The following is a 20,493-nucleotide window of genomic DNA, read 5'->3' as shown; positions in this document are numbered from 1 at the left end:
ATGGCAGCTGGGTTGAGGGTCACTAAGACCTACTGAGCCGCCCCCCCAGGCCCCCCCACTACCCGCCGGAAAGCAAGGAGTCCCTGGGGTGGGGTGGGAGGGACTGTGGTGAGAAAAGCCACAGCCTTTGGAGGGAAAGCCAGCTCCGAGGCTTTCCCAGGGAGGCCCGTCCCGGGGCAGGTTGAGACGAGACGCAGAAGAGTATCCTCTACAAGATTTGAAACTTCCAGGCACTCTGATCCTTGTAGTCCAGAGGATCCATGGGGTTGTAGGTGAACTTCCAGGTGCCTGTGGGGTCCTTGAATTCCAAGCTGTCCACAGGGCTGTACGTGCCATAGCTCTGGCCCGACAGGGAGGTGGGGGACTGGGCCAGGGAGGGCCCCACGGATGGGCCGGAAAGGGGGCTGAGAGCCGGGCCCCCCAACTGGGGCACCATGGGGGAAAGATAGGGATCCAGGCCACTGAAATAGGAGCTCGGAGACCCATAGGCTGAGGGGGAAGAGCAGAAAGCAGAAGCGGGGGCGTAGGTCATGGCGTAGGGCGCGGAGGTCAAAGGAGGCCCGGAGGCCACCAGCCCCGCCCGCTGGGCCTCTGGCAAGGGGGATTCTGAGGCCGGGCTCCAGATGGACACGGTGGCCACAGCCGCAGTGGGGGAGCCTGAGGGGCCGGGTAGAGGGGGGCTGTAGGAGTCTGAGATGCCCAGGGGGTCCGGACAGACGTCGGAGGAGGATCTCGGCGACAGGCCTGCCTTCCTCTTGGCAGGACGAGCCTTGGTCTGCGCGCCCGGGGGCTGCAGCTGCTGTTTGTGTTGCTGGCGTTGTTGGCGACATTTAGCTCTGCGGTTCTTGAACCAAACCTGGGGGGCGAGGGGGAGATGGCGTGCGTGAGTGGGGAGGGGGCCCCAGAGAGCCCCCACGCTGCCCTGCAATGATGGTGTTAATTGGTGAAGCACACCCGAGTCACAGCTCCCCGCCTTGCAGTCGGTCCTGGGGCGCCCTGTCCGTCCATCCGACCATCTATCCATCCATCCATCCCATCATTCATATCCGCAATTATACACACACACGCACAATCATACGTACGTACAAATAATCACACATGCAGTTGTGTGTACAATCGTGCGCACACACACGTGCATCCATCCGATCACACATACACACATACAGTCATACAAACGCACGTTTGCACACTTAGCCAGCAATCAATTAAGACACACGCACGAGCTACGACCTTGGGGATGCCTCCGTGGAGCCGACATTCTTGTTGAGAGCGACAGGTTAGAAATCAACAGTGAGTACATTGCATAGTATTTTAGAAGGTGATCGATACTTTGGAAGAACCAGCGGGGGCGGGAGGAGGGGGCAGCAGGGTAGGGCGTCAGGGGACATTGTGACTTTAAATGTGAGGGTCCGTCTAGGTCCCATTGACGGACACGGTGACCTGATTGGTTAATAAACAAAGACTTGAGCAAAGTGATGGGGAATAAACCTTTCAGGTAGAAGGAACAGAGAGTGCAAAGGGCCTGGGGCCGGAGTGTGCTTGGCCGGCGTGTTAGGTAAGAACCAGCAGGTGTGGCTGGCAAAGAGGGTAGGAGGAGGGGTACGGGGCAGTAATGGGGGTGAAGCATCACGAGGGCTATACATGACTTTGTTATGTCTCTATGTTACTCTATGACTACTCCCCCTCCCTTCAGTCTGGGTCCCAGGACGGGCAGGAAGGGGCCCAGGGCCCCGAGCACCCCACCTGAACCCTGGACTCGGGCAGGTTGATCTTCAGAGCCACCTCCTCTCGAGCATACACATCCGGGTACTGAGTCTTGGCAAACAGGGCCTCCAGTTCCTCCAGCTGGCTCCGGGTGAAGGTGGTCCGCTCCCGCCGCTGCTTTCTCGGGGCGCCTAAGGCAGGGACAGGATAACGGGACCATCCGGAGACCCGGACCTCCCAGTCTCTTTGTCCGCGGGCGGGAAGCCCTGATGTCCAGCGGGATGCCGAGAAGCCCTTTCTGGGGGTGCATCTTCCCAAAAGAAGGGTGCACCTACTCCCTGATCTTGTAGACCTCACTCTGTCCCCCCTGGGAAATGGGGCCCCTCTTGGCCCGTCATCTTGGGTCTCATGCCTCACCCCGAGAACTGGCCTTAGTCCTGTAAGCAGGTGTATGAGTTTGGTTTTTATCCCCTTTCTAAAATTTCTTACGCACAAAGACATGTTCAGTTGAAACACGCCATTGAGAGTACTCAGCGCCTTCTGGTGTAGAAGAGAGACAGGTCCAGCTAAAAGGAACCACTTCCTAAATTGCTATGAACACCCCTACCAAACCTGGGGGGCGAGGGGGAGATGGCGCTTTCCTGCACCCCTCAGTGACGTGCAGAAGTATTTGGCAGATTGCAAAGGACTACATATAGCTGGTGTGTGACTCCAATATCACCCCGGTAAGTTCCCAGCTTCTTCCTGAGAATAAGGGACCCCGAGGGGCCCCCGAGAGCTTGGGGGGTCAGGAGAAGGACGGTACTCACTTGGATAGGACACAGCTTGGTGCATCAGATCCACGCTGGGACCACTCAGGGCCAAGGCGTTGACCGAGTAGTGGGGCCCCGGGTTCATATACGCCATCATGATCTTCGGGGACACCGCGGCCCAGGTCTGTGGGCCTGCAAGAGAGGAAGGGGCGCTCAATCACTCTCCAGGTACGGCGTGGTGCCCGGCAGCCCAGGTCCAAGTCCTGCTCCAGGCTCTTCTTAGGTGTGTGACCTTGGGCACCTATCTCTCTGTGCCTCAGTTTCCACGCCTATAAAATGGCCTTCTGCTTAAAGTGGGCAAAGCTTCCCCGAGACCCCGTCTGCAACAGCAGCTGACAGTGTAATGCGAATCCTAGGCCCCAGAAAAGATGTCCAGCCTCGCACAGAATCACGGACAGCAGGGTGACCCGCTGTCCCGGCCTGCTTGGGACAGGGCGGTTTCTAGAGATGCGGGCATTTCCCCCACAAACACGGGAAGAGTCCCGGACAAACTGGGATGGCAGAGTAGCATGCAAACAAGTGAAGGATGATCTTCCACGACCACGTGGGACTCATCAGGTGGGCAAAGATAAAAGAGGTCAACATCAAAAACTAATGATATAATGTATGGTGATTAACATAACAATAAAAATTTTAAAAAAAAAGATAAAAGAGGTCCGTTAGCCCCAGAGCCAGCCTGGGTGCGGAGAAGCAGGGGTTCCCGTGTCCGGTCAGGAGCGGCAAGGAGCGAGCATCATCCATGCATCGGAATAAACTGGAAGCATTGATCAAAGTGAAATGCCATCTTTCCTCTCCCCACCCCCCGCTTCCCCGGGGCAATTTGCCTTCGGGGCGCCTCCGTCCCCTCGAGGGAAAATGGGAATGCAAATAGCATTTACATCTTTAGGTGGTTGGGCGGGTAAATGCAAGGTGCGTATCAGCAGCTCCTTAAACCAGCACCTGACACCACGGTCAGGGCCGCGCAGCGAGCAGCAGGGGGCGCCCCTCGCAGTTTGCAAGCGGATGTTTGCACAGGCTCTGCACGAGGATTTCCAATGCGCGCGTGTACAATCGCCAAAATGTGGAAGCAGCCTCTGTGTCCACCAAAGGGGAGGTGGTAAGTAAATTATGCAAGTAGATGATGTCACATGCATTCAAGGGAACTCCATCAAGTCACTAAAAAGTATAAGGCCGCCGCGAACTGATTTTTACAGCTCTCTAGTAAATAGTTAAGAGAAGTGATCCTACGCTTGGCAATAAGAGGAGACGGTGTGTCATTTCTAGATCATCCTGGGAGCCTGTTTAACAGAACCCCTCCCAGCCCAAGGGTTATTTCATTTTCTAAGGGACCGGATCTCTATTCGGGTTACTATTTGCTATGGATCAGCCTCCGGACTCTGATAAGGTAAAGGGTAACTTGCAAGAAGTTTGGTGGCAAGTGATTTGTCTCCGCAGAAAGGATGACCTCAAGGTTACAGAGGATTTGCTGCCCTGTTGCCCAGTTTCCTTTCTGTTTTCTGCACGTTCCCTGAAGAACCGTATTAGGCACTGTTCCTTGACTTTCCCCCTTTGAAACTGCTGGTTTCCTCATTTAATAACCTAAATAATATTTGATCAGGGCTTATTATGTATGTGTCTGAGAGTCAGGTTTTCCAATTTTGTTAAAATTAGGGACGCCTGGGTGGCTCAGTCGGTTAAGTCTCTGCCTTCAGCTCAGGTCATGATCTCGGGGTCCTGGGATCGAGCCCCACATCGGGCTCCCTGCTCGGCGGGAAGTCTGCTTCTCCCTCTCCCTCTGCCTGCCGCTCTCCCTGCTCATGCTCTCTCTGTCAAGTAAAATCTTTTTTTAAAAAATTCTTTTTGTTAAAATTACACTTTTTTTGAAGATTTTATTTATTTATTTGACACAGAGAGAGAGACAGACAGACAGAGACAGAAGGAGGGAGAGAGAGAAATCCAGGTTAGCGTGTAGCGTGTATATATATATATATATATGCACAGAAAATTTCCAGGAAGGACAGAGGATACCACTAGAAGTGAGGCCCTCTGGAGAGGTGTCCTATATCCAAGCCTTGTTTTTACAGTTTGGACTGCTCTGTCACCGTACGGACATATAAGCTTTTCAAAAACAAAGGCAACAATAAAATCTAAACAAAACAAAAAACCATGAGAGCCTTTCCGGGGCTCCCTATCGCCCCCACTAAGATGGCCTCGGGGAGCCTCCCAGCCTCTCTGGGTGTGTGCATAAGCCGTTCCCTGGGCCAGGAATGCCTCTTGTCCGGTCCCTGTCATAGCTAACCCCTTCTCTTCCTGCAGGCTCCAGCTCAAGCATAACTTCCCTGGGGAGCCATCCTATGCGCTAACCTGGATTTCTCTCTCTCCTTCTTTCTGTCTCTCTCTCTCTGTCTCTGTCTGTCTATCTGTCTCTCTCTCAAACACACACCAGTATTTCAGAAATAAGTAAAAGTAGAAAACAGAAGACCTTTGCTTTAGCTCCTTCCCCCCTCCTGCTCCCACTAGCCTCTCCTTCTCATCCCTCACTTGGGGGATGGTGTTATATTTATCATAAACTGGGGTCCTACTGCCCCTCCAAGAAAAATGTTTGAGATTCCACCTGGCTGTAGGAGGTGGGGATGTAGCAAGAAATGAGGCACACAGCATCACTGCTCTCATGGGATTGAACCTCTGGGAAAATGAAATGGGGTAACGGGATAGTGACGGGGTTTGGGGCGAGGGTAAGACAGCTCATCTAGACGGATGGTCAGGGAAGGTCTCTCTGTGAGGATGGGACCCTGGGGCCGAAAAGCGATGGGCTCAGTCACCGTGGGAAGATGCCTCCAGGCAGAGGGAACAGCAGCTGCAAAGCCCAGAGGCTGGGATCATTTTGTCTCGTTGGAGGAGGAAACCAGGTGCCCAATGTGACTGGAGCAGAGCGATCCGGGTGGAGAGCGAATCAGATGATGTAGGGCCTGGCCAGGAAGGTCATGGGGAAGCTCAGTGCTGGTGGTTACACTAAAAGCAAAAAGCCGCTTTAAATCCGAAGACCTGATGGGCGTTCTAGGAAGCCCCCAATAATCTTTCCCCTGGTAGTCACCCCCTTGTGTTGTCCCCTCCCACAGAGCAGGGCTGTCATAGGCCCCCCATTCGGCACTGCATAAATGACAGGGTGACCTCCAAGGCTGGCGCTGCTCTGGGGGGAGCCGGTTGGGATCGTGGGGGGGGTGCATCCAGGGGGCCAGGAACTGAGGCGTCCCGCCAACAGCCATGGGACCAAGCCCCCCGTGGAAGGTCAGTTCCAAAGCATCAGGCAACCCCTCCAAGGACTCAGCCCTGGTTGACATCGGACTACATACAACAGTGCGAGGAGACCTGAGCCCGAATCATCCAGTGGAGCCGCCCCGGATCCCTGTCCCTCAGACACTGTATGAGACCATAAGTGTTTGTTGTTTTAAGCAGTTAAGTTTTCATGTGGCTCGTTACATGGCTAGGGCTAACTCACATGCAAGCCTTCTCTATGCGGGACGCCCTTATGTCAACAGAGCCTTGGGAGGCAGACTCAGCATTCCTGTTATGCTCCCATTTCACAGATGGGAATGTCTTCAGGCTCAGGCACCATTACTTGCCCAGGGTCACACACAGACTGTGGGGACCCGGGATTCCAACCCTGGGTTGGAGGCTCCTGAAGGCTGTTCTCCCGGCACCCAGCCTGGGTTCCCTCTGTCCTCTCCCTCTTCTCCAAGGGAGCTCCCCCAAAACAGGGAGACGTGTGGCACTGCCCTGCTAGGGACCAGGTGCAGAGCCTGGAACGAGAGCATCCACGTTCATTGTCTTCCCCATCGACTCTGCGCCGGGTTTACCAGGCTAAGCGGTTGGCCTTCCAGGAGAGCCCAGCATTCTGCACTGGGGTGATCCACCCTACAGACAGGGAATCTGAGCCTGGGGTGAGGAAGGTGCTCACCCAAGACCAAGCAGCTGGTCATGACAATGACCTCCAGGATTGAGCGTTTGCCGGCTTCCTCAGACAACCCACAAGGGCTTTGTGGACAAGACGTCCACAGAGAATAATAACAAAAATAATGTCGGACATCCACTGAAATTTTTCTCTGGCAACAAGATGAGACAGCTAGTGAGATCACGGCCTCGGGACTTGCCCACTCTACACAGGCTTTGGTCTCCCATCCCAAGAAGCACAGACAGCAAGAGTTAGGATGTCTACCTTTTGTTGAGAATTTACAGTCAGCCTGACAGCAACCCTGTCATCATCCTGTGGGTGAAGTTCAAGGCAATGATGCTTCATTGTCCCAAAGGTGGGCTGAGGAAGACCACTCTCCCTGCCCTGGGGATCAACCCGTGGAAGCCGAGGCTGGCGCTTGGGGCTCCTGAGGTTCAGCAGCCACTGCGTCCAGACTCCCCCTGAGCAGGTGCTCTGACAGGGAAGGCCTGAAGGCTCACACCCACCTTGTGGGTAAGTCAAGGAGATGATCCCATTCTAGAGGTGGGGAAACCGAGCCTGAAGGGTACAGAGGAAGGTACCCACCCCCAGTCAGGCAGCTGACAACCATAAGGACCTCCAGTCATGATCCCCCAACTGCGCCTCGAGTACAAGATCTCAGGGAACAATCATCCCGATAAAACTTCCTCCAAGGTAGGTTCTACTATGATCCTCGCTTCACAGAGGAGGAAACCGAGGCTCAGAGAGTAGAGTCCCCTGCTCTCGACCCCCAACTGTGCCCCCGATCCCCCCAAAGCAGGATGAAGCCAGCTCCCTCTCCTGGGCTTACTGCAGGCCAGGCCTGTGACATGGGGTCCCAGTGGCTCTTCATGGCAACTTGTCATTGTCACCACTTTAGCAGACTAGGAAAGTGAGGCCCAGGGAGGTCACATGAATGGCCCAAGGCCACACAGTGAGTAAAAGGTAGGCTTTAAGCCCAGACTCAGGGGCCCCACATCAGCCCTGGCAAGACTCCCCCAGATCAGCCACGTTCAAGGTCCTCCTTTGCCTTGTCTGTGTCGCCCCCATGAGCTCCGCCATCCGGTGGGACAAGGAGCTGAACTATACATGCTCCTGACCCAGATGGGACTTGGGGAAGCAGGAGTCTCTAGAGTAGGGAGGCCCCCAGGTAATCACTCCACCAGCATGTGAGCCGAGAATCTCGGCATTCCCGGCCCCGTCGGGCCACCCCAGAGTCTACCCTTCCTCCCTCCTGCTGCAGGCCAGTGGTTCTTGCATTCTATTTCTGTCATTCAGCATCTACTCAACAAATAACTAGGCACCCCAGGCATTCCCCCATGCCCTGTCCACCCTCACTCCCTCCTGCTGCGCTCACAGACACCCTGCACCTCAGACACCAGGATGGAAACGCCATTCCCTAGAGGACCCTGCAGCAAACATCACACATCCCTTCCTCTTGGCGCCTGAGAACTGAGAACTGAGTCTCCCCTCTCTCACTCCCCCTCCCTCCGTCCCCTCTGCCACTCTTGCAGACACTCACCTTCAGAAACAGTGGGACGGGGCTCTCCTGGCAGGTGGCAGAGGCTGAAGGAAACGGGTCCCCTCACATGGGGCGATTTTAAGCCCTGGCTGGGAGTGATGTCATTTGCGGTGGCCTGGATCTCAGAGGGTAATCCTGGCCCCGGGTGGGGGACTTGACTGGTTGCCAGGAGGTGACATTGGCTGGGAGGGGGAGGGGCACCCGTCTGCCTAATCCCCCCTCTCCTCCCCAAGACATCTTGGCAATTAGGGCTGATGGGGACAGGAAGCCCCACCTCCTGCCTGTGACCAGGAGCCCCCACTCTTCAGGGAAGTTCTTCCTGAGGTCTAACTGGTGTCCCTCCCGCTTTGGCATCCCATCGAAGAGGAAGGAGAGAAATGCTGGGTGTTGCTGAGAGATCATTTGAAAAATAAGGGGTGCAAGGCTTTCTGCCTCGCCTCCTGGGTCACCCCTTTTCTCCCCAGCATTCTGTCTGCCGACTTATTCAAACCTGTCTGGCCCCATTGTTCGTGGCTTCTGGCTCAGTTTCCCCTTTTCTCTCTGTCGGCCTCGGCCTCTATCACTCTGGTCTCCAAACTTTCTGTCTCTAACGGACATCAGCTTCTCCTACTTGCTCTACTGGTCTTTGTCTGGGATCTCTGTGCCTCAGTTTCTCTCTCCCTTGGGCCCCCAGCTATGCCATTCCTGCTGCTTCACATGTGTGCCCCCCACCTCGTTCTCCAACCCTGTGCCCCTCCGTCCCTGTCTCGATTGATTTCCTTGCATTTCTGCCTTGGTCTCTTGTTCTCGGATCTCTCATTCCCTTTCTCTCCCTGTGACTCTGTCTCTGTTTTGCTTTGGGCACCTGTGTCTCTCTGTCCCTGTCTCCCTGTCTGTCCACCTGTCCCTGCAACTCCAGCGTACCCCCGTACCTCTGTGCTTCTTTATCCAACCTCCCAAGTTCCAAGCTCTGGTCCTGTTTCTCTCTCTTTTTCGCCAACACCTCATTTGATGCTCTGCTTCTCGATTTCTTTCTCCCGACTTTCCCTCCAATTCTGCTTTTTCCCTATCTTGGTAGCCTCTCTCACTCTGTACTTGTGATTGTCCTTGTCTCCATCTCCCTCCCTGGGTCTGTTCTATTTCGCCATACACCCGAGCATGCACACGCACGCGCACACATCCTCGCACACGTACATACACGCGTGTGATGGTGGTAATCCTGCCTTGTGGCTGGGTCATTGTGTCTCATCATAAGGGGCTCTTTCTTTCTCCACCCGCACGAACCCCCTGCCGGGGGGGGATTAAGGCCAGCAGCCTGGCTCAGGAATCAGGGCAGGTCTCATTAGCTTGAAGAACCAGGGGTGACAGGGAGAGAGGGAGGGGCTGTCTGACCCTCAGTGACCAGTCAGGACGCTACTGATGGGACAATCCAGTGCTGTTAACAGACCGTCCTGGCCCACCAGAGCAGGGAAGGAAAGGAGGCTGAGCAGGGAGAGCGAGAGAGGGTCCTTACGGCCCCATGGAAGAAAAGTATCAACTTCTCCACATCACTTCCTCCTGGGACTGTGCACCCATCTGCCTGTCAGGCCCCCCCAGGGTGGGAGGGTGTGCAGAGGTGGGTCTCAGAAGGTCATGCACATGGCCCTGGGGGACAGTTGAGTCCACATTTAGGCCCTTCTTCTGAGCTGGATCCCCCCAGGAGAAGTCATTTTCTTTCTCATCTCCACCTAGAGACTCAAGAGGAGATTTTGTCATTTAGCCTTGCCCACTCCCTTTTTCCTCACACTCGTCCCACAGCCAACCCATCCCTAAATCCTGTCATCTCTTCTTTCAGCTAATTGTCCCTCTACAAACATCAAAGCTCTGCTGGGAGACATTAAAGGAGACCCAAGTCAAGAGTGAAATAAACCAGGGATTCGGAGACTCCATGTTGTTAAGATACGTGAATTATTCTCAGACTAATCGTGAGTCACTGCAATCCCAACCAAAACCTCTCAAAAGTGTGTTTTTGTAGAAACCGACAACCCGATTCAAAAATCTCTATGAAAATTTAAAGAATCTAGAATATCAAAACAATCTTAAAAAAAAAGCTGGAAACTTATATTACCTGACTTCAAGACTTACTGCAATGCTACAGTAATCAAGACAGCACGATATTGCATAAGGACAAGCAAATCAATCAATGGGACAGAATACACAGTTCAGAAATTGGTCAAAAACTTTATGATTAATTGATTTTTTGACAAAAATGCCAAAGCAAGTCAACAGGGAAGTCTTCAATACATCATGTTTGAACAATGGAATATCCACATAAGAAAAAATAAAAGAAAGAACCTCAATCACAATACACAAAAATTAATTTGAGAGAGATCACAGTCCTAAATGTGAAAAAGCAAAAGTATAACGCTCCTAGGGGTGGGGAAAAACAAAAAACAGAGATATATTCTTCTTGACCTCGGGATAAGCAAAAGTCTCTTAAACAGGACACAGAAGGCAATCACCATGAAATAGAAAATCAATAAATTAGATGTGATCGGGGCACCCAGGTGGCTCAGTCGTTAAGCATCTGCCTTCGGCTCAGATCATGATTCCAGGGTCCTGGGATCGAGCCCCGCATTGGGCTCCCTGCTCGGCGGGAAACCTGCTTCTCCCTCTCCCACTCCCCCTGCTTGTGTTCCTGCTCTCGCTCTCTCTGTCAAATAAATAAATAAATAAAAATCTTTAAAAAAAAATAAATTAGATGTGATCAAAACTAGAAAATGCTACTCTTCAAAAAATATCCTTAAGTACAAGAAAATGCTCGGCACGGTCTGTTAGAAAGCATTTGCAGAACTTATAGATGGTATAGACCTTATATCCAGAACACAGAAGACTCCTTCAACTCAATAATCAAACCACTGGAAGAAACACTTCATAAAAGACATCCTGATAGCCGATGAGCCAAACACACACAATACTCAACATTATTTGTCATCAGGGAGACACAAATTAAAACCACAATGGCATGCCACAACACGCCCACCAAAACGGTCAAGATGATAAGACCTGGAGTGGAGAGGGGGTACGGACTGCAAAGTGGCCTGAGGGAAACTCCGGGCAGTGCAATATTGTGTCTCTCCAGAGGCACGGTGATGACATGAGAGCACCAGTTTGTCAAAATGCATCAAACTGATCATTTAAAAGGGGTGCATTTTGGGGCGCCTGGGTGGCTCAGTTGGTTAAGCGACTGCCTTCGGCTCAGGTCATGATCCTGGAGTCCTGGGATCGAGTCCCACATCGGGCTCCCTGTTCAGCAGGGAGTCTGCTTCTCTCTCTGACCCTCCTCCCTCTCGTGCTCTCTCTCATTCTCTCTCTCGCAAATAAATAAAAAAATAAATAAAATAAAATAAAATAAAATGGGTGCATTTTATCCATGTAAATCGTGCCTCAATTAAAAAAAAAAAAAAAAAAGAGGATGAGGGAAATACCACTATCCCCTGTGTAACCTGCTCTCACCACCTGCACCGCTGGGAGCAGGGAAGGATTGCAGCAGGAGGCCCCGCCCCCGGCAGCAGGAGGCCCCGCCCCTCGGCCCCGCCCCCCGCCCCCCCCAAGCGCGGGAGCCTCAGCTCAGCGTGGGAAGATCAAAGCCTCAACTCGGGCCACCACTCGAAGAAAATGCATTCTGTGCCCAGCTCTGTGCCATCTGGCCTCTAACCACTCAGTCCCCTTCTGTCCCGCAGGCCTCTTCCTGTCCCCAAACTAGCCAAGCGCAGGAAAGGAGCCCAGAGGAGACCAGAGGTCACGAGGCCCCGCAGGAGACAGGGTCCTGGGGCAGCCGGGGGCGGGAAGGTGTGTGACAGACACTGGGGGAGATCAAACGGCTGGGAGACAAAGGGAGAGAGAGGAGAGCTATAAAGAGGAAATCAATATTCATTTGTTCAATGATTGAATGCCGGGGGAGATGTAGAGAGGAAAGAATCTCCGTGTTTTTCAAGGGCCGCCCAGGTCCTCAACTGCAGCAGAAGGGAGTGGGTTAGACTGTGGGGGGCCTCCCCCTGCACCCCGTAGCTCCCTAGCTCACTCGCACTGCTTTATTTTCTGCAAAACTCTTACCAACGTCTTGTCTCTCCTCCGCCCCTCTCGCAGGTCGTGAGCTCCGGGAGGGCTGGGACCTTGTCTGTCTGGGACAGTCTCAGCACACAGTAGGTGCTTAATAAAGGGATGGATGAAGGGCCGAGTGAATGGCAGAGGGGCAGAGAGACACACACACAGGGCAGAGGTGGGGTGTGGTTTTATGGAAAGGGCCAAAGACCTGTGATTGCCGCAGGAATCAGTGAGGTCCGGCTTGGGAGTACCCAACAGTGTTTGCAGATGCTTCAGGGATCACATTATTGCTGAGTTGGTTAGTTCAGGATCTAACTGTCCTTAAAACCCAGGTTTTCTCCACCTCCCGTGTTGGGCAAGGTGGCATCCACCCCAGCTCCTTGTTCCCACTGGACAGGGGAACCATCAGGGGCTGCAGAGCAAGGGTGAACCCCACGGAGCTGGGGGAGTCTTCCCAGAACCGATGTGGAGCCACGTGAGTCTGGGTTTAAAGCCTGGCTTTCACTCAGTGCAGTGTCTGAGCAGTTGGGAGTGGTGGGCCTCAGGCTTGTCAGCTGTGTGCTGGGGGGGGGGGGGCGGGCACTTTCCTCCCCACCCTTCAGGCTCAGTCTGCCCACCTGTAAATAGGATTATCTCCTTGGCCACCCACAAAGTGGGAATCAGCCTTCAGGCCTCACCTGTCAGAGCACCTGCTCAGATGGGAGGCTGGGCCCAGGGGCTGCTGATCATCCGGAGCCCGGAGTGCCAGCCTCGGGTCCCACGGGTTGGTCCCCAGGGCAGGGAGAGTGGTCTCCCTTAGCCCATCCTTTGGGATTGTGAAACATCACATTGCTTTGAAATCTGCCCAGGTCGCAGAAGACTTATACAGGCATTTCAGAAGCGGCCCATCAATGCATGACGCAGGGCACTGTTTCATCAGTTGCCAGGCAAATGGAAATTACAACCTCACAGCAATACCTCTGTGTCCCACCAGACGGCTAAAATGAACGTCTGACAGTTCTAAGTGTTAACTCGCACATGGCTGGTGAGCACGTAAGGTACTCCAGCCCCTCTAGGAAACCATTTGGTGGTATTGTTAAAAGGTGCATGCGTGCCTATCATATAACCCAGCCATTTCATTCCTCGGTCCACACCCAACAGGAACGCGTGCTTATTTCAGGGAGAAGATGAGAAGAACGTTCAGAGCACATCCTCACAATAGCCCCAAACCGGAAGCTACTCAAAGACCCATCCAGAGCAGATCATTCCTGCCCAGAGACGGGTCCAAACTTGTTGGTCTCATGACCCCTTTACGTTCTTAAAAGTCATCCAAGACCCAAAGAGCACCTGTTTACATCAGTGGTCTCTACTGCATTTACCATATTAAAATCTAAAACCGAGGAATAAGGGGCGCCTAGGTGGCTCAGTCTTTAAGCGTCTGCCTTCGGCTCAGGTCATGATCTCGGGGTCCTGGGCTCGAGCCCCCAGTCGGGCTTCCTGCTCGGCGGGAAGCCTGCTTCTCCCTCTCCCACACCCCCTGCTTGTGTTCCCTCTCTCGCTGTCTCTCTCTCTCTGTCAAATAAATAAATAAAATCTTTAAAAAAATAAATAAAAATAAAATCTAAAACTGAGGAATAAAAAATATATAACGCATTTCTCAGTTCATTTGAAATAAACCCATGACATATTAACATAAAACGATATATTTCCACATGAAAAAATAACTGTATTTTCCCAGATGAAAGAAGTTGATGAGAAGAGCAGCACTGTTTAAAGTCTTGCAAATCTCGGGCGCCTGGGTGGCTCAGTTGGTTAAGCGACTGCCTTCGGCTCAGGTCATGATCCTGGAGTCCCGGGATTGAGTCCGGCATCGGGCTCCCTGCTCGGCGGGGAGTCTGCTTCTCCCTCTGACCCTCCCCCCTCTCATGCTCTATCTCATTCTCTCTCTCAGATAAATAAATAAAATCTTAAAAAAAAATAAATAAATAAAGTCTTGCAAATCTCTTTAGTGTCAGACCGAATAAAAGACAGCCGGGTCCCCATAGCGGCTACTGGGTTCATTTGGTCTGCTGAGGTGCGTCTTGAAGCCTCTGGAAAAACCCACTGAGGGCTGGCCAGGGAATGGAAGAAAAGGCTGATTCTATCTTAGCATTATTATGAAAATAGTTTTGATCTGGTGAGCGCCACCCCAATAGGGTCTCGATGACCCCCAGGGGTCCCTGGGCCACCCTTTGAGCTGCTTTTCCACAATAAAAAGGAAGACATAATGAGACATGCAAAACACAAATGAGTCTCATAACTCTTAACGCTGAGCAAAAGAAGCCAGGCACAAAAAGAGAGCACGCAGCGGAGACAGAGAGAGAATATGGTATGGTCCCGTTTACACAAATTACGTCTGGCACCCCAAATCTATGGAGCTAGAAGTCAAGGTAATGGTTGCCATTGATGAGGGGAGGGGGAGCAGGTGGGGAAATCAAGAAAGCCTTTTGGGGGGGCTGGTTGTGTCCATTTCTTTTTTTTTTTAAGATTTATTTATTTTAGAGGGGGAGGGGCAGAGGGAGAGGGAGAGAGAGATGATCTCAAGCAGACTCCCTGCTGAGTGAGGAGCCCAACCCAGGGCTTGATCTTACACCCCTGAGATCACGACCTGAGCCAAAATCAAAAGTGAGATGTTTAACCCACTGAGCCAGCCAGGTGCCCATTTCTTGATCTAGGTGTTGATAATTGAGTGTGTTCACTTTGTGAAGATTTATCAAGATGTACTCTTCTTCACACATAAAAGACATGTAGATAGACATGTATATGTGTGTTATATGTATTATATTATATATCATATATCATATATCACATGGCATTCTATGTTATATACACATCATATATTACATTTATATGTATGTGTATATGCACACATATGTATAATACACCTTGGGCCCCAACAGCAATTGCAGGTCCTAGGGACATGAGCCCTGTAGTGACTGGACCATAGGGACACAAAGGGTTCCCAAAAGATGGAGCCGTTGAAGGACATAGGGGTGAGGTGACCAACCAACCCAGTTTTCTTGGGACTGTCCTGGTTTAGCACTGAAAGTCCCATATCCCAGGGACCCCTGAACCCAGGGAAATGGGGCAAGTTGCCCCCGTACTTTGCAGAAGGGATATTGACCAAGCTCAGGAGCATATTTCGGTATAACAATTGGACCCTCCACAGTGGTATGTCAGATCTGGAGGTGAGGATTATCAACTCCAGCCTTCCTACAAGGAAAACTGAGACTCAGAGAAAGGAATGCCTGTCGAGACACACAGCTAACGATGAATAGACAAAATATCTGGGCCTTGGCTGGTTTACCATCGAAACTGTGCCCTGGGTCTGAATGGGGTTTTCACCGGCATGGACAAACCCCGGGGTCTTGTCCGGCTCTTGAATGTCAATCGCTATTTTACTGTATTAGACATTAAAACTGAGGAATTTTTCAAATATTTTAAATACTTTTAAATTTATTTAAAATAGGGGCACCTGGGTGGCTCAGATGTTAAGCGTCTGCCTTCAGCTCAGGTCATGATCCCAGGGTCCTGGGATCGAGCCCTGCATCGGGCTCTCTGCTCGGCTGGAAGCCTGCTTCTCCCTCTCCCACTCCCCCTGCTTGTGTTCCCTCTTTCACTATCTCTGTCAAATAAATAAATAAAATCTTTAAAAAAAATTCTTAAAAAAATAAATAAAATAAAATAAATAGATTTATTTAAAATGTATTTTTTAAAAAGTAAATAAAATAAAATGTATTTAAAATTCTATGTTAAATTTTTTTTAATGCTTTCCTTGGACACCCCAAAGCTGCATGATGCGTCATGTCAGAGGCAGACCTCAGGGCTCTGCGTAGCTTCCTGACAGGTCAGACCCTTCCAGAACATTCCCAGGTCATCTCTGAGGGCCCTGGTCCAATGCCCCCAGACCCCCACACTTATACCCGCTTTCCCGGTCTCCGGAACCCCTGTTACTTCCAAAGGGACAGAGAGGGGAGAGTGGATAGGAAATCAGGAAATAGGTTCATGATAAATCTTTAAAATCAACAATGTTGGCCCCCTCCTAACCCTTTTAATACAGTTTTCTGAACACCAAGCCTGTGTCCCACTCTGTCCCCCACTCCTGGCTCTACTCCCCGGGCTCCTCATCTCCTCTGCCGCCCCCCTGTGGCCGTCCTGGCCCCTGGGTCTCCCCACCAGCCGGTTCTCTGACCCTGTCCTGGACCCATTTAGCAAATGCTCCAATCCTCTTAGGCCAGGCGGGCCTCAGCAGAGCAGAGAGAGAATTAGATCAGATTTGGGGGAGGGAAGGGGGGACACGTGACAGGCTGTGGGGGGAGAGCAGACAGGATAGAATGAAAACTTCTGCTTCTCTGAAACCCCACGAGGAGGTCTGAGACCTCTCACACACTGAGACCCCAGGAGGGAGAGCGGGGAATGGGGGGGGGACAGGGAGGACACCTGGAAGCCGAGATGTCTTGCTCCCCATGCCTCGAAAGTGTTTTCCCCACCTTTGGCTCTCACCTCCATGGTCACCGTAGAACTAACGCTTCTGCCTACATTTTCAGATCTCTCCTGTCCATCGAGACCCTGTTTTCTCCTCCAGAATTATTAATTCCTGGCATGTGTGTTTTTAGGGGACGGATGTTGCTTGCCCTCAGCAGCCACACCCCCACCTTCCTTCATATGCAGCAGCGCGGACAGTGGTTAGACTAGGGAAGGGCTTTCAGAGCAGAGGAGAAGGTCGCCCCCGAGGACAGTCAGTTCCTTTAGCATCTGATGAAAGTTCTGGACCTCTTCCCAATGACACCATTCTGAAGAGACACCCCCCCACCCAGGAACTCACAAACCACATTCTTTCCGGAACCTTCTAAACAGGGCAGGGCAAGACATCAAGAAGAACTCACTGAGGCAGACGGCTGTCTGGTCAGGGAACCAACGTTATGTTCAGCTCTTCCCACGTACCTGGCACTTTGCTGGGAATTTCTGGAACTCCTCCCCGACCTGATTAGATCCCGGCCCTTATCATAGCCCTTCCCTGTAAAGCTCAGATTCAAGTTGACTTTTTTTTTTTTTTAAGTAGGCTCCACACCCAGCTCGGAGCCCAACAACGGGCTTAAACTCACGACCCTGAGATCATGACCTGAGCCGAGATCAAGGGTTCATGCCTAACCAACTGAGCCACCCAGGCACCCCTCGAGTTGACTTTTGACATGCTTGGCTGTGTTCTTTGAGTAGCTCTGTTCTATGAAGTCACCTCAAACACCGAAGTAGCAAATCTGGTCCTGCTCCTAGTTTCCTGCAAGCCTCTGGCCACGTTTTCATCAACTCATCGGCGTATCACCTTGTTTAATGCGTTCTGCTTAAAGAGCCCTTATTTAATATATATTGTCGATTTCTTCACATTGAACTCATGGCCAACAGGACTCTAACTCCCGCCTGAAGGAAGCTCATCTAACGCACGGATTTTCTCCCAAAGGCACATCCCAGCCTTCTTGCACCTGGGACTACCAGACAGCACCTTGGTGCTATGCATTTGAAAGAGCACAATCACCAAAAGCAAGCGCAAAAATGCCCTATGACCCAGCAAGTCCACCCCTAGGTATATTATGCAAAAAAACTGAAAGCATCCACTCAAACAGATACGTGTGTATTCATGTTTGCAGCAGCACTATTCACAATAGCCAAAAACAACCCAGTGTGCATCAACAGGTAAATGGAGAAACACAATGTGGTCTACCCATACAGTGGAATATTATCCAGCCACAAAAAGGAAGGACGTGTTTATACATGCTACAACATGGAGGAACATTGAAGATACTATGCCGGGGCACCTGGCTGGCTCAGTCAGAAGAGCGTGAGACTCTTTTCTTTTTTTAAAAAAAGATTTTATTTATTTGTGAACAAGAGAAATAATGAGTGGGGGGTGGGGGGTAGAGGAAGAAGCAGGCTCCCCGCTGAGCAGAAAGCCCGATGTGGGACTGGATCCCAGGACCCCGGGATCATGACCCAAGCCGAAGGCAGATGCTTCACCGGCTGAGCCATCCAGGAGCCCGGGCTGAGGCTGTTGATATTAGGGTTGTGAGTTCGGGCCCCATGTTGGGTGTAGAGATTACTTAAAAATAAAATCTTAGGGCGCCTGGGTGGCTCAGTTGGTTAAGCGACTGCCTTCGGCTCAGGTCATGATCCTGGAGTCCCTGGATCGAGTCTCGCATCGGGCTCCCTGCTCGGCAGGGAGTCTGCTTCTCCCTCTGACCCTCCCCCCTCTCATGTGCTCTCTCTCATTCTCTCTCTCTCAAATAAATAAATAAAATCTTTAAAAAAAAATAAAAAAATAAAAAAAATAAAAATAAAAATAAAATCTTAAAAAAAAATTTTTTTTAAGGAAGACATTATGCTTAGTGAATAAGCCAGGCATGGAAGGACAAATATCCCATGATTCTACTTATATGAGGTACTTAGTCAAATTCATAGAGATGGAGAATGGATTGGACATTATCAGGGGCTGAGAGAAGGCAGAAAGAGGAGTTCCTGTTTCTGTCCCGGGGAGGATGAAAAAGTTTTAAGTATGGGCAGTGGTGATGGTTACACAATAACGTAACCATTTTAATATTGTGATTGTATTTAATGCCACCGAATAGTGTACTTACGAATGGTTAAAATGATAAATATCGTGTATAATATATATATAAAACCACAATTTTATTTTATTTTATTTTATTTTAAAGATTTTATTTATTTATTTGAGAGAGAGAATGAGATAGAGAGAGAGAGCATGAGGGGGGAGGGTCAGAGGGAGAAGCAGACTCCCTGCTGACAGCAGGGAGCCCGATGCGGGACTCGATTCCGGGACTCCAGGATCATGACCTGAGCCGAAGGCAGTCGCTTAACCAACTGAGCCACCCAGGCGCCCCTAAAACCACAATTTTAAAAGCACAAAAATATTAAAAGCATTAAATATTCCTCAAAAGGACACTTGTTTACAGTATAAGAGCTGAAACGAAAAGGCGGCTGGAAACAACGTGAAGTTGATCACTCGAATTTTTCACCGCTCTGCACGTGTCTGTGAACAACCAGGAAAACGCGGGGAGCATTTGTTTTGGGGTGACAAGGAAATTTTAGCAAGTAGGGAGATTCACAAATACGGATTGCATGAACAAGGAGGAGGGGGTGTATTTCAAAAACGAAAGAGGAAGCGGAGGGCAAAGTCCAGAGACACAGGAAGGAATGGCAATCACAGAAAGCCCAGAAGGTTCTACAAGGCAGAGACCAACTCCCCCGCCCCCATCAGTCCATCTCTCCAATGTTGTCTTCAAAGTTCCGCTTGCTCGTCTTTGACCACCCTACCTGGGGCCCCCTCTCCCTCTGGGAGTGACGCCTCTCCTTTGCACAGAGAACCGGGAGGGGTCTGGCGGTCTGTGAGCATCTCCTGGGCAGGAGGCGGAGATGAGTCAACCATACTGAGAGGACCCAAATCAGGGCTTGCCTGGGAGGGGTTGCAGAGGAGATAAGGAATTGATAGATGGGGAGGGAGCCATTGTTTCTGTTCTGACTGAATCAAAAATCAGTGGATTAGTTCTTTCTTCTTAGCCCACATTTCCACCAACTCCCTTCCTACCTCCCTCTCTGTTTGTGCAGGTAGATTCTGGGCTACAGACGACATCCCCATCCATCTGAATCTGGGAAGCCCAATGAGGAACTCCTGCTGCCCCAGCTGGTTTCCATCCAGCCCTGGAAGGAGTCAGGTCAGAAGAACGGAGAGCTGAGCATCGATGTGCCCCGTGCAGCATCCAAAGCCAGAAGGTGTCCTTGGTTTTCCTGCTTGCAAATCAAATAACTAATAATAATAATAATAAGCAGTAGAAAAGAGAGAAAATGAGCGTCTGCATTCTCCATAATCCCTGGGTAATTAATTTTTGCTGGGCGTTTGCATAATTAATCTATTATGTGTATACTTATCTTTTGAGTTGTTTATTAAATGCCTACATTCTCAGAAATGAACAGTGTGCCTGAGACATTACCTGGTGTCAGAAACTGCGGGCTCATTCAATCATTTAACACATCATTAGTCATTAACTTTGTGCCTTTCTAAGTCTCTGCCACTCAAACAAAATAAAAAATACATTACAAATCATCAACTGTTACTAAAAGTTCTACCCCTGGGATGCCTGGGTGGCTCGGTCGGTTAAGCGGCTGCCTTCGGCTCGGGTCATGATCCCAGGGTCCTGGGATCGAGTCTCACATTGGGCTCCTTGCTCGGCGGGGAGCCTGCTTCTCCCTCTGCCTGCCGCTCCCCATGCTTGTACTCTCACACACTCTCTCTCTCTAGCAAATAAATAAATAAAATCTTTAAAATAAATAAATAAAAAATAAAAGTTCTACCCCTGATTCCTTTTCACTGTTAAGTATCTTTCCACAGACTGAGGTGGCCGAGAAGTATTTAA

The 20,493-nt window shown here is 50.9% G+C and overlaps 1 protein-coding gene across 1 annotated transcript; it reads right to left on the bottom strand.

Moving 5' to 3' along the window:
- Positions 1–208: 208 nt before the first annotated feature.
- Positions 209–2,613, bottom strand: CRX (cone-rod homeobox). Its single transcript, XM_036113979.1, has 3 exons — positions 2,514–2,613; positions 1,744–1,895; positions 209–856 (listed from the first exon to the last, which is right to left on the bottom strand). The coding sequence occupies exons 1-3, from the start codon at positions 2,611–2,613 to the stop codon at positions 209–211; spliced, it is 900 nt and encodes a 299-aa protein (XP_035969872.1).
- Between the last annotated feature and the right edge of the window lie 17,880 nt (positions 2,614–20,493).

This window comes from Halichoerus grypus, chromosome 15 (assembly GCF_964656455.1).
Source record: "Halichoerus grypus chromosome 15, mHalGry1.hap1.1, whole genome shotgun sequence".
NCBI classification, from domain to species: Eukaryota; Metazoa; Chordata; class Mammalia; order Carnivora; family Phocidae; genus Halichoerus; species Halichoerus grypus.
Note: the sequence above shows the minus strand (reverse complement) of the source record. Positions and strands in the feature narration are given on the sequence as shown.

What these genes read in the sequence shown, in the direction of transcription:
- CRX (XM_036113979.1), bottom strand. Translation starts at nt 2,613, where the DNA reads ATGATGGCGTATATGAACCCGGGGCCCCACTACTCGGTCAACGCCTTG. An exon ending in CCAAGCTGTGTCCTATCCAA is followed by an intron (nt 1,896 to 2,513) that starts GTGAGTACCGTC and finishes TCCCTGCCTTAG; the next exon opens with GCGCCCCGAGAAAGCAGCGG. An exon ending in TGCCCGAGTCCAGGGTTCAG is followed by an intron (nt 857 to 1,743) that starts GTGGGGTGCTCG and finishes CTCGCCCCCCAG; the next exon opens with GTTTGGTTCAAGAACCGCAG.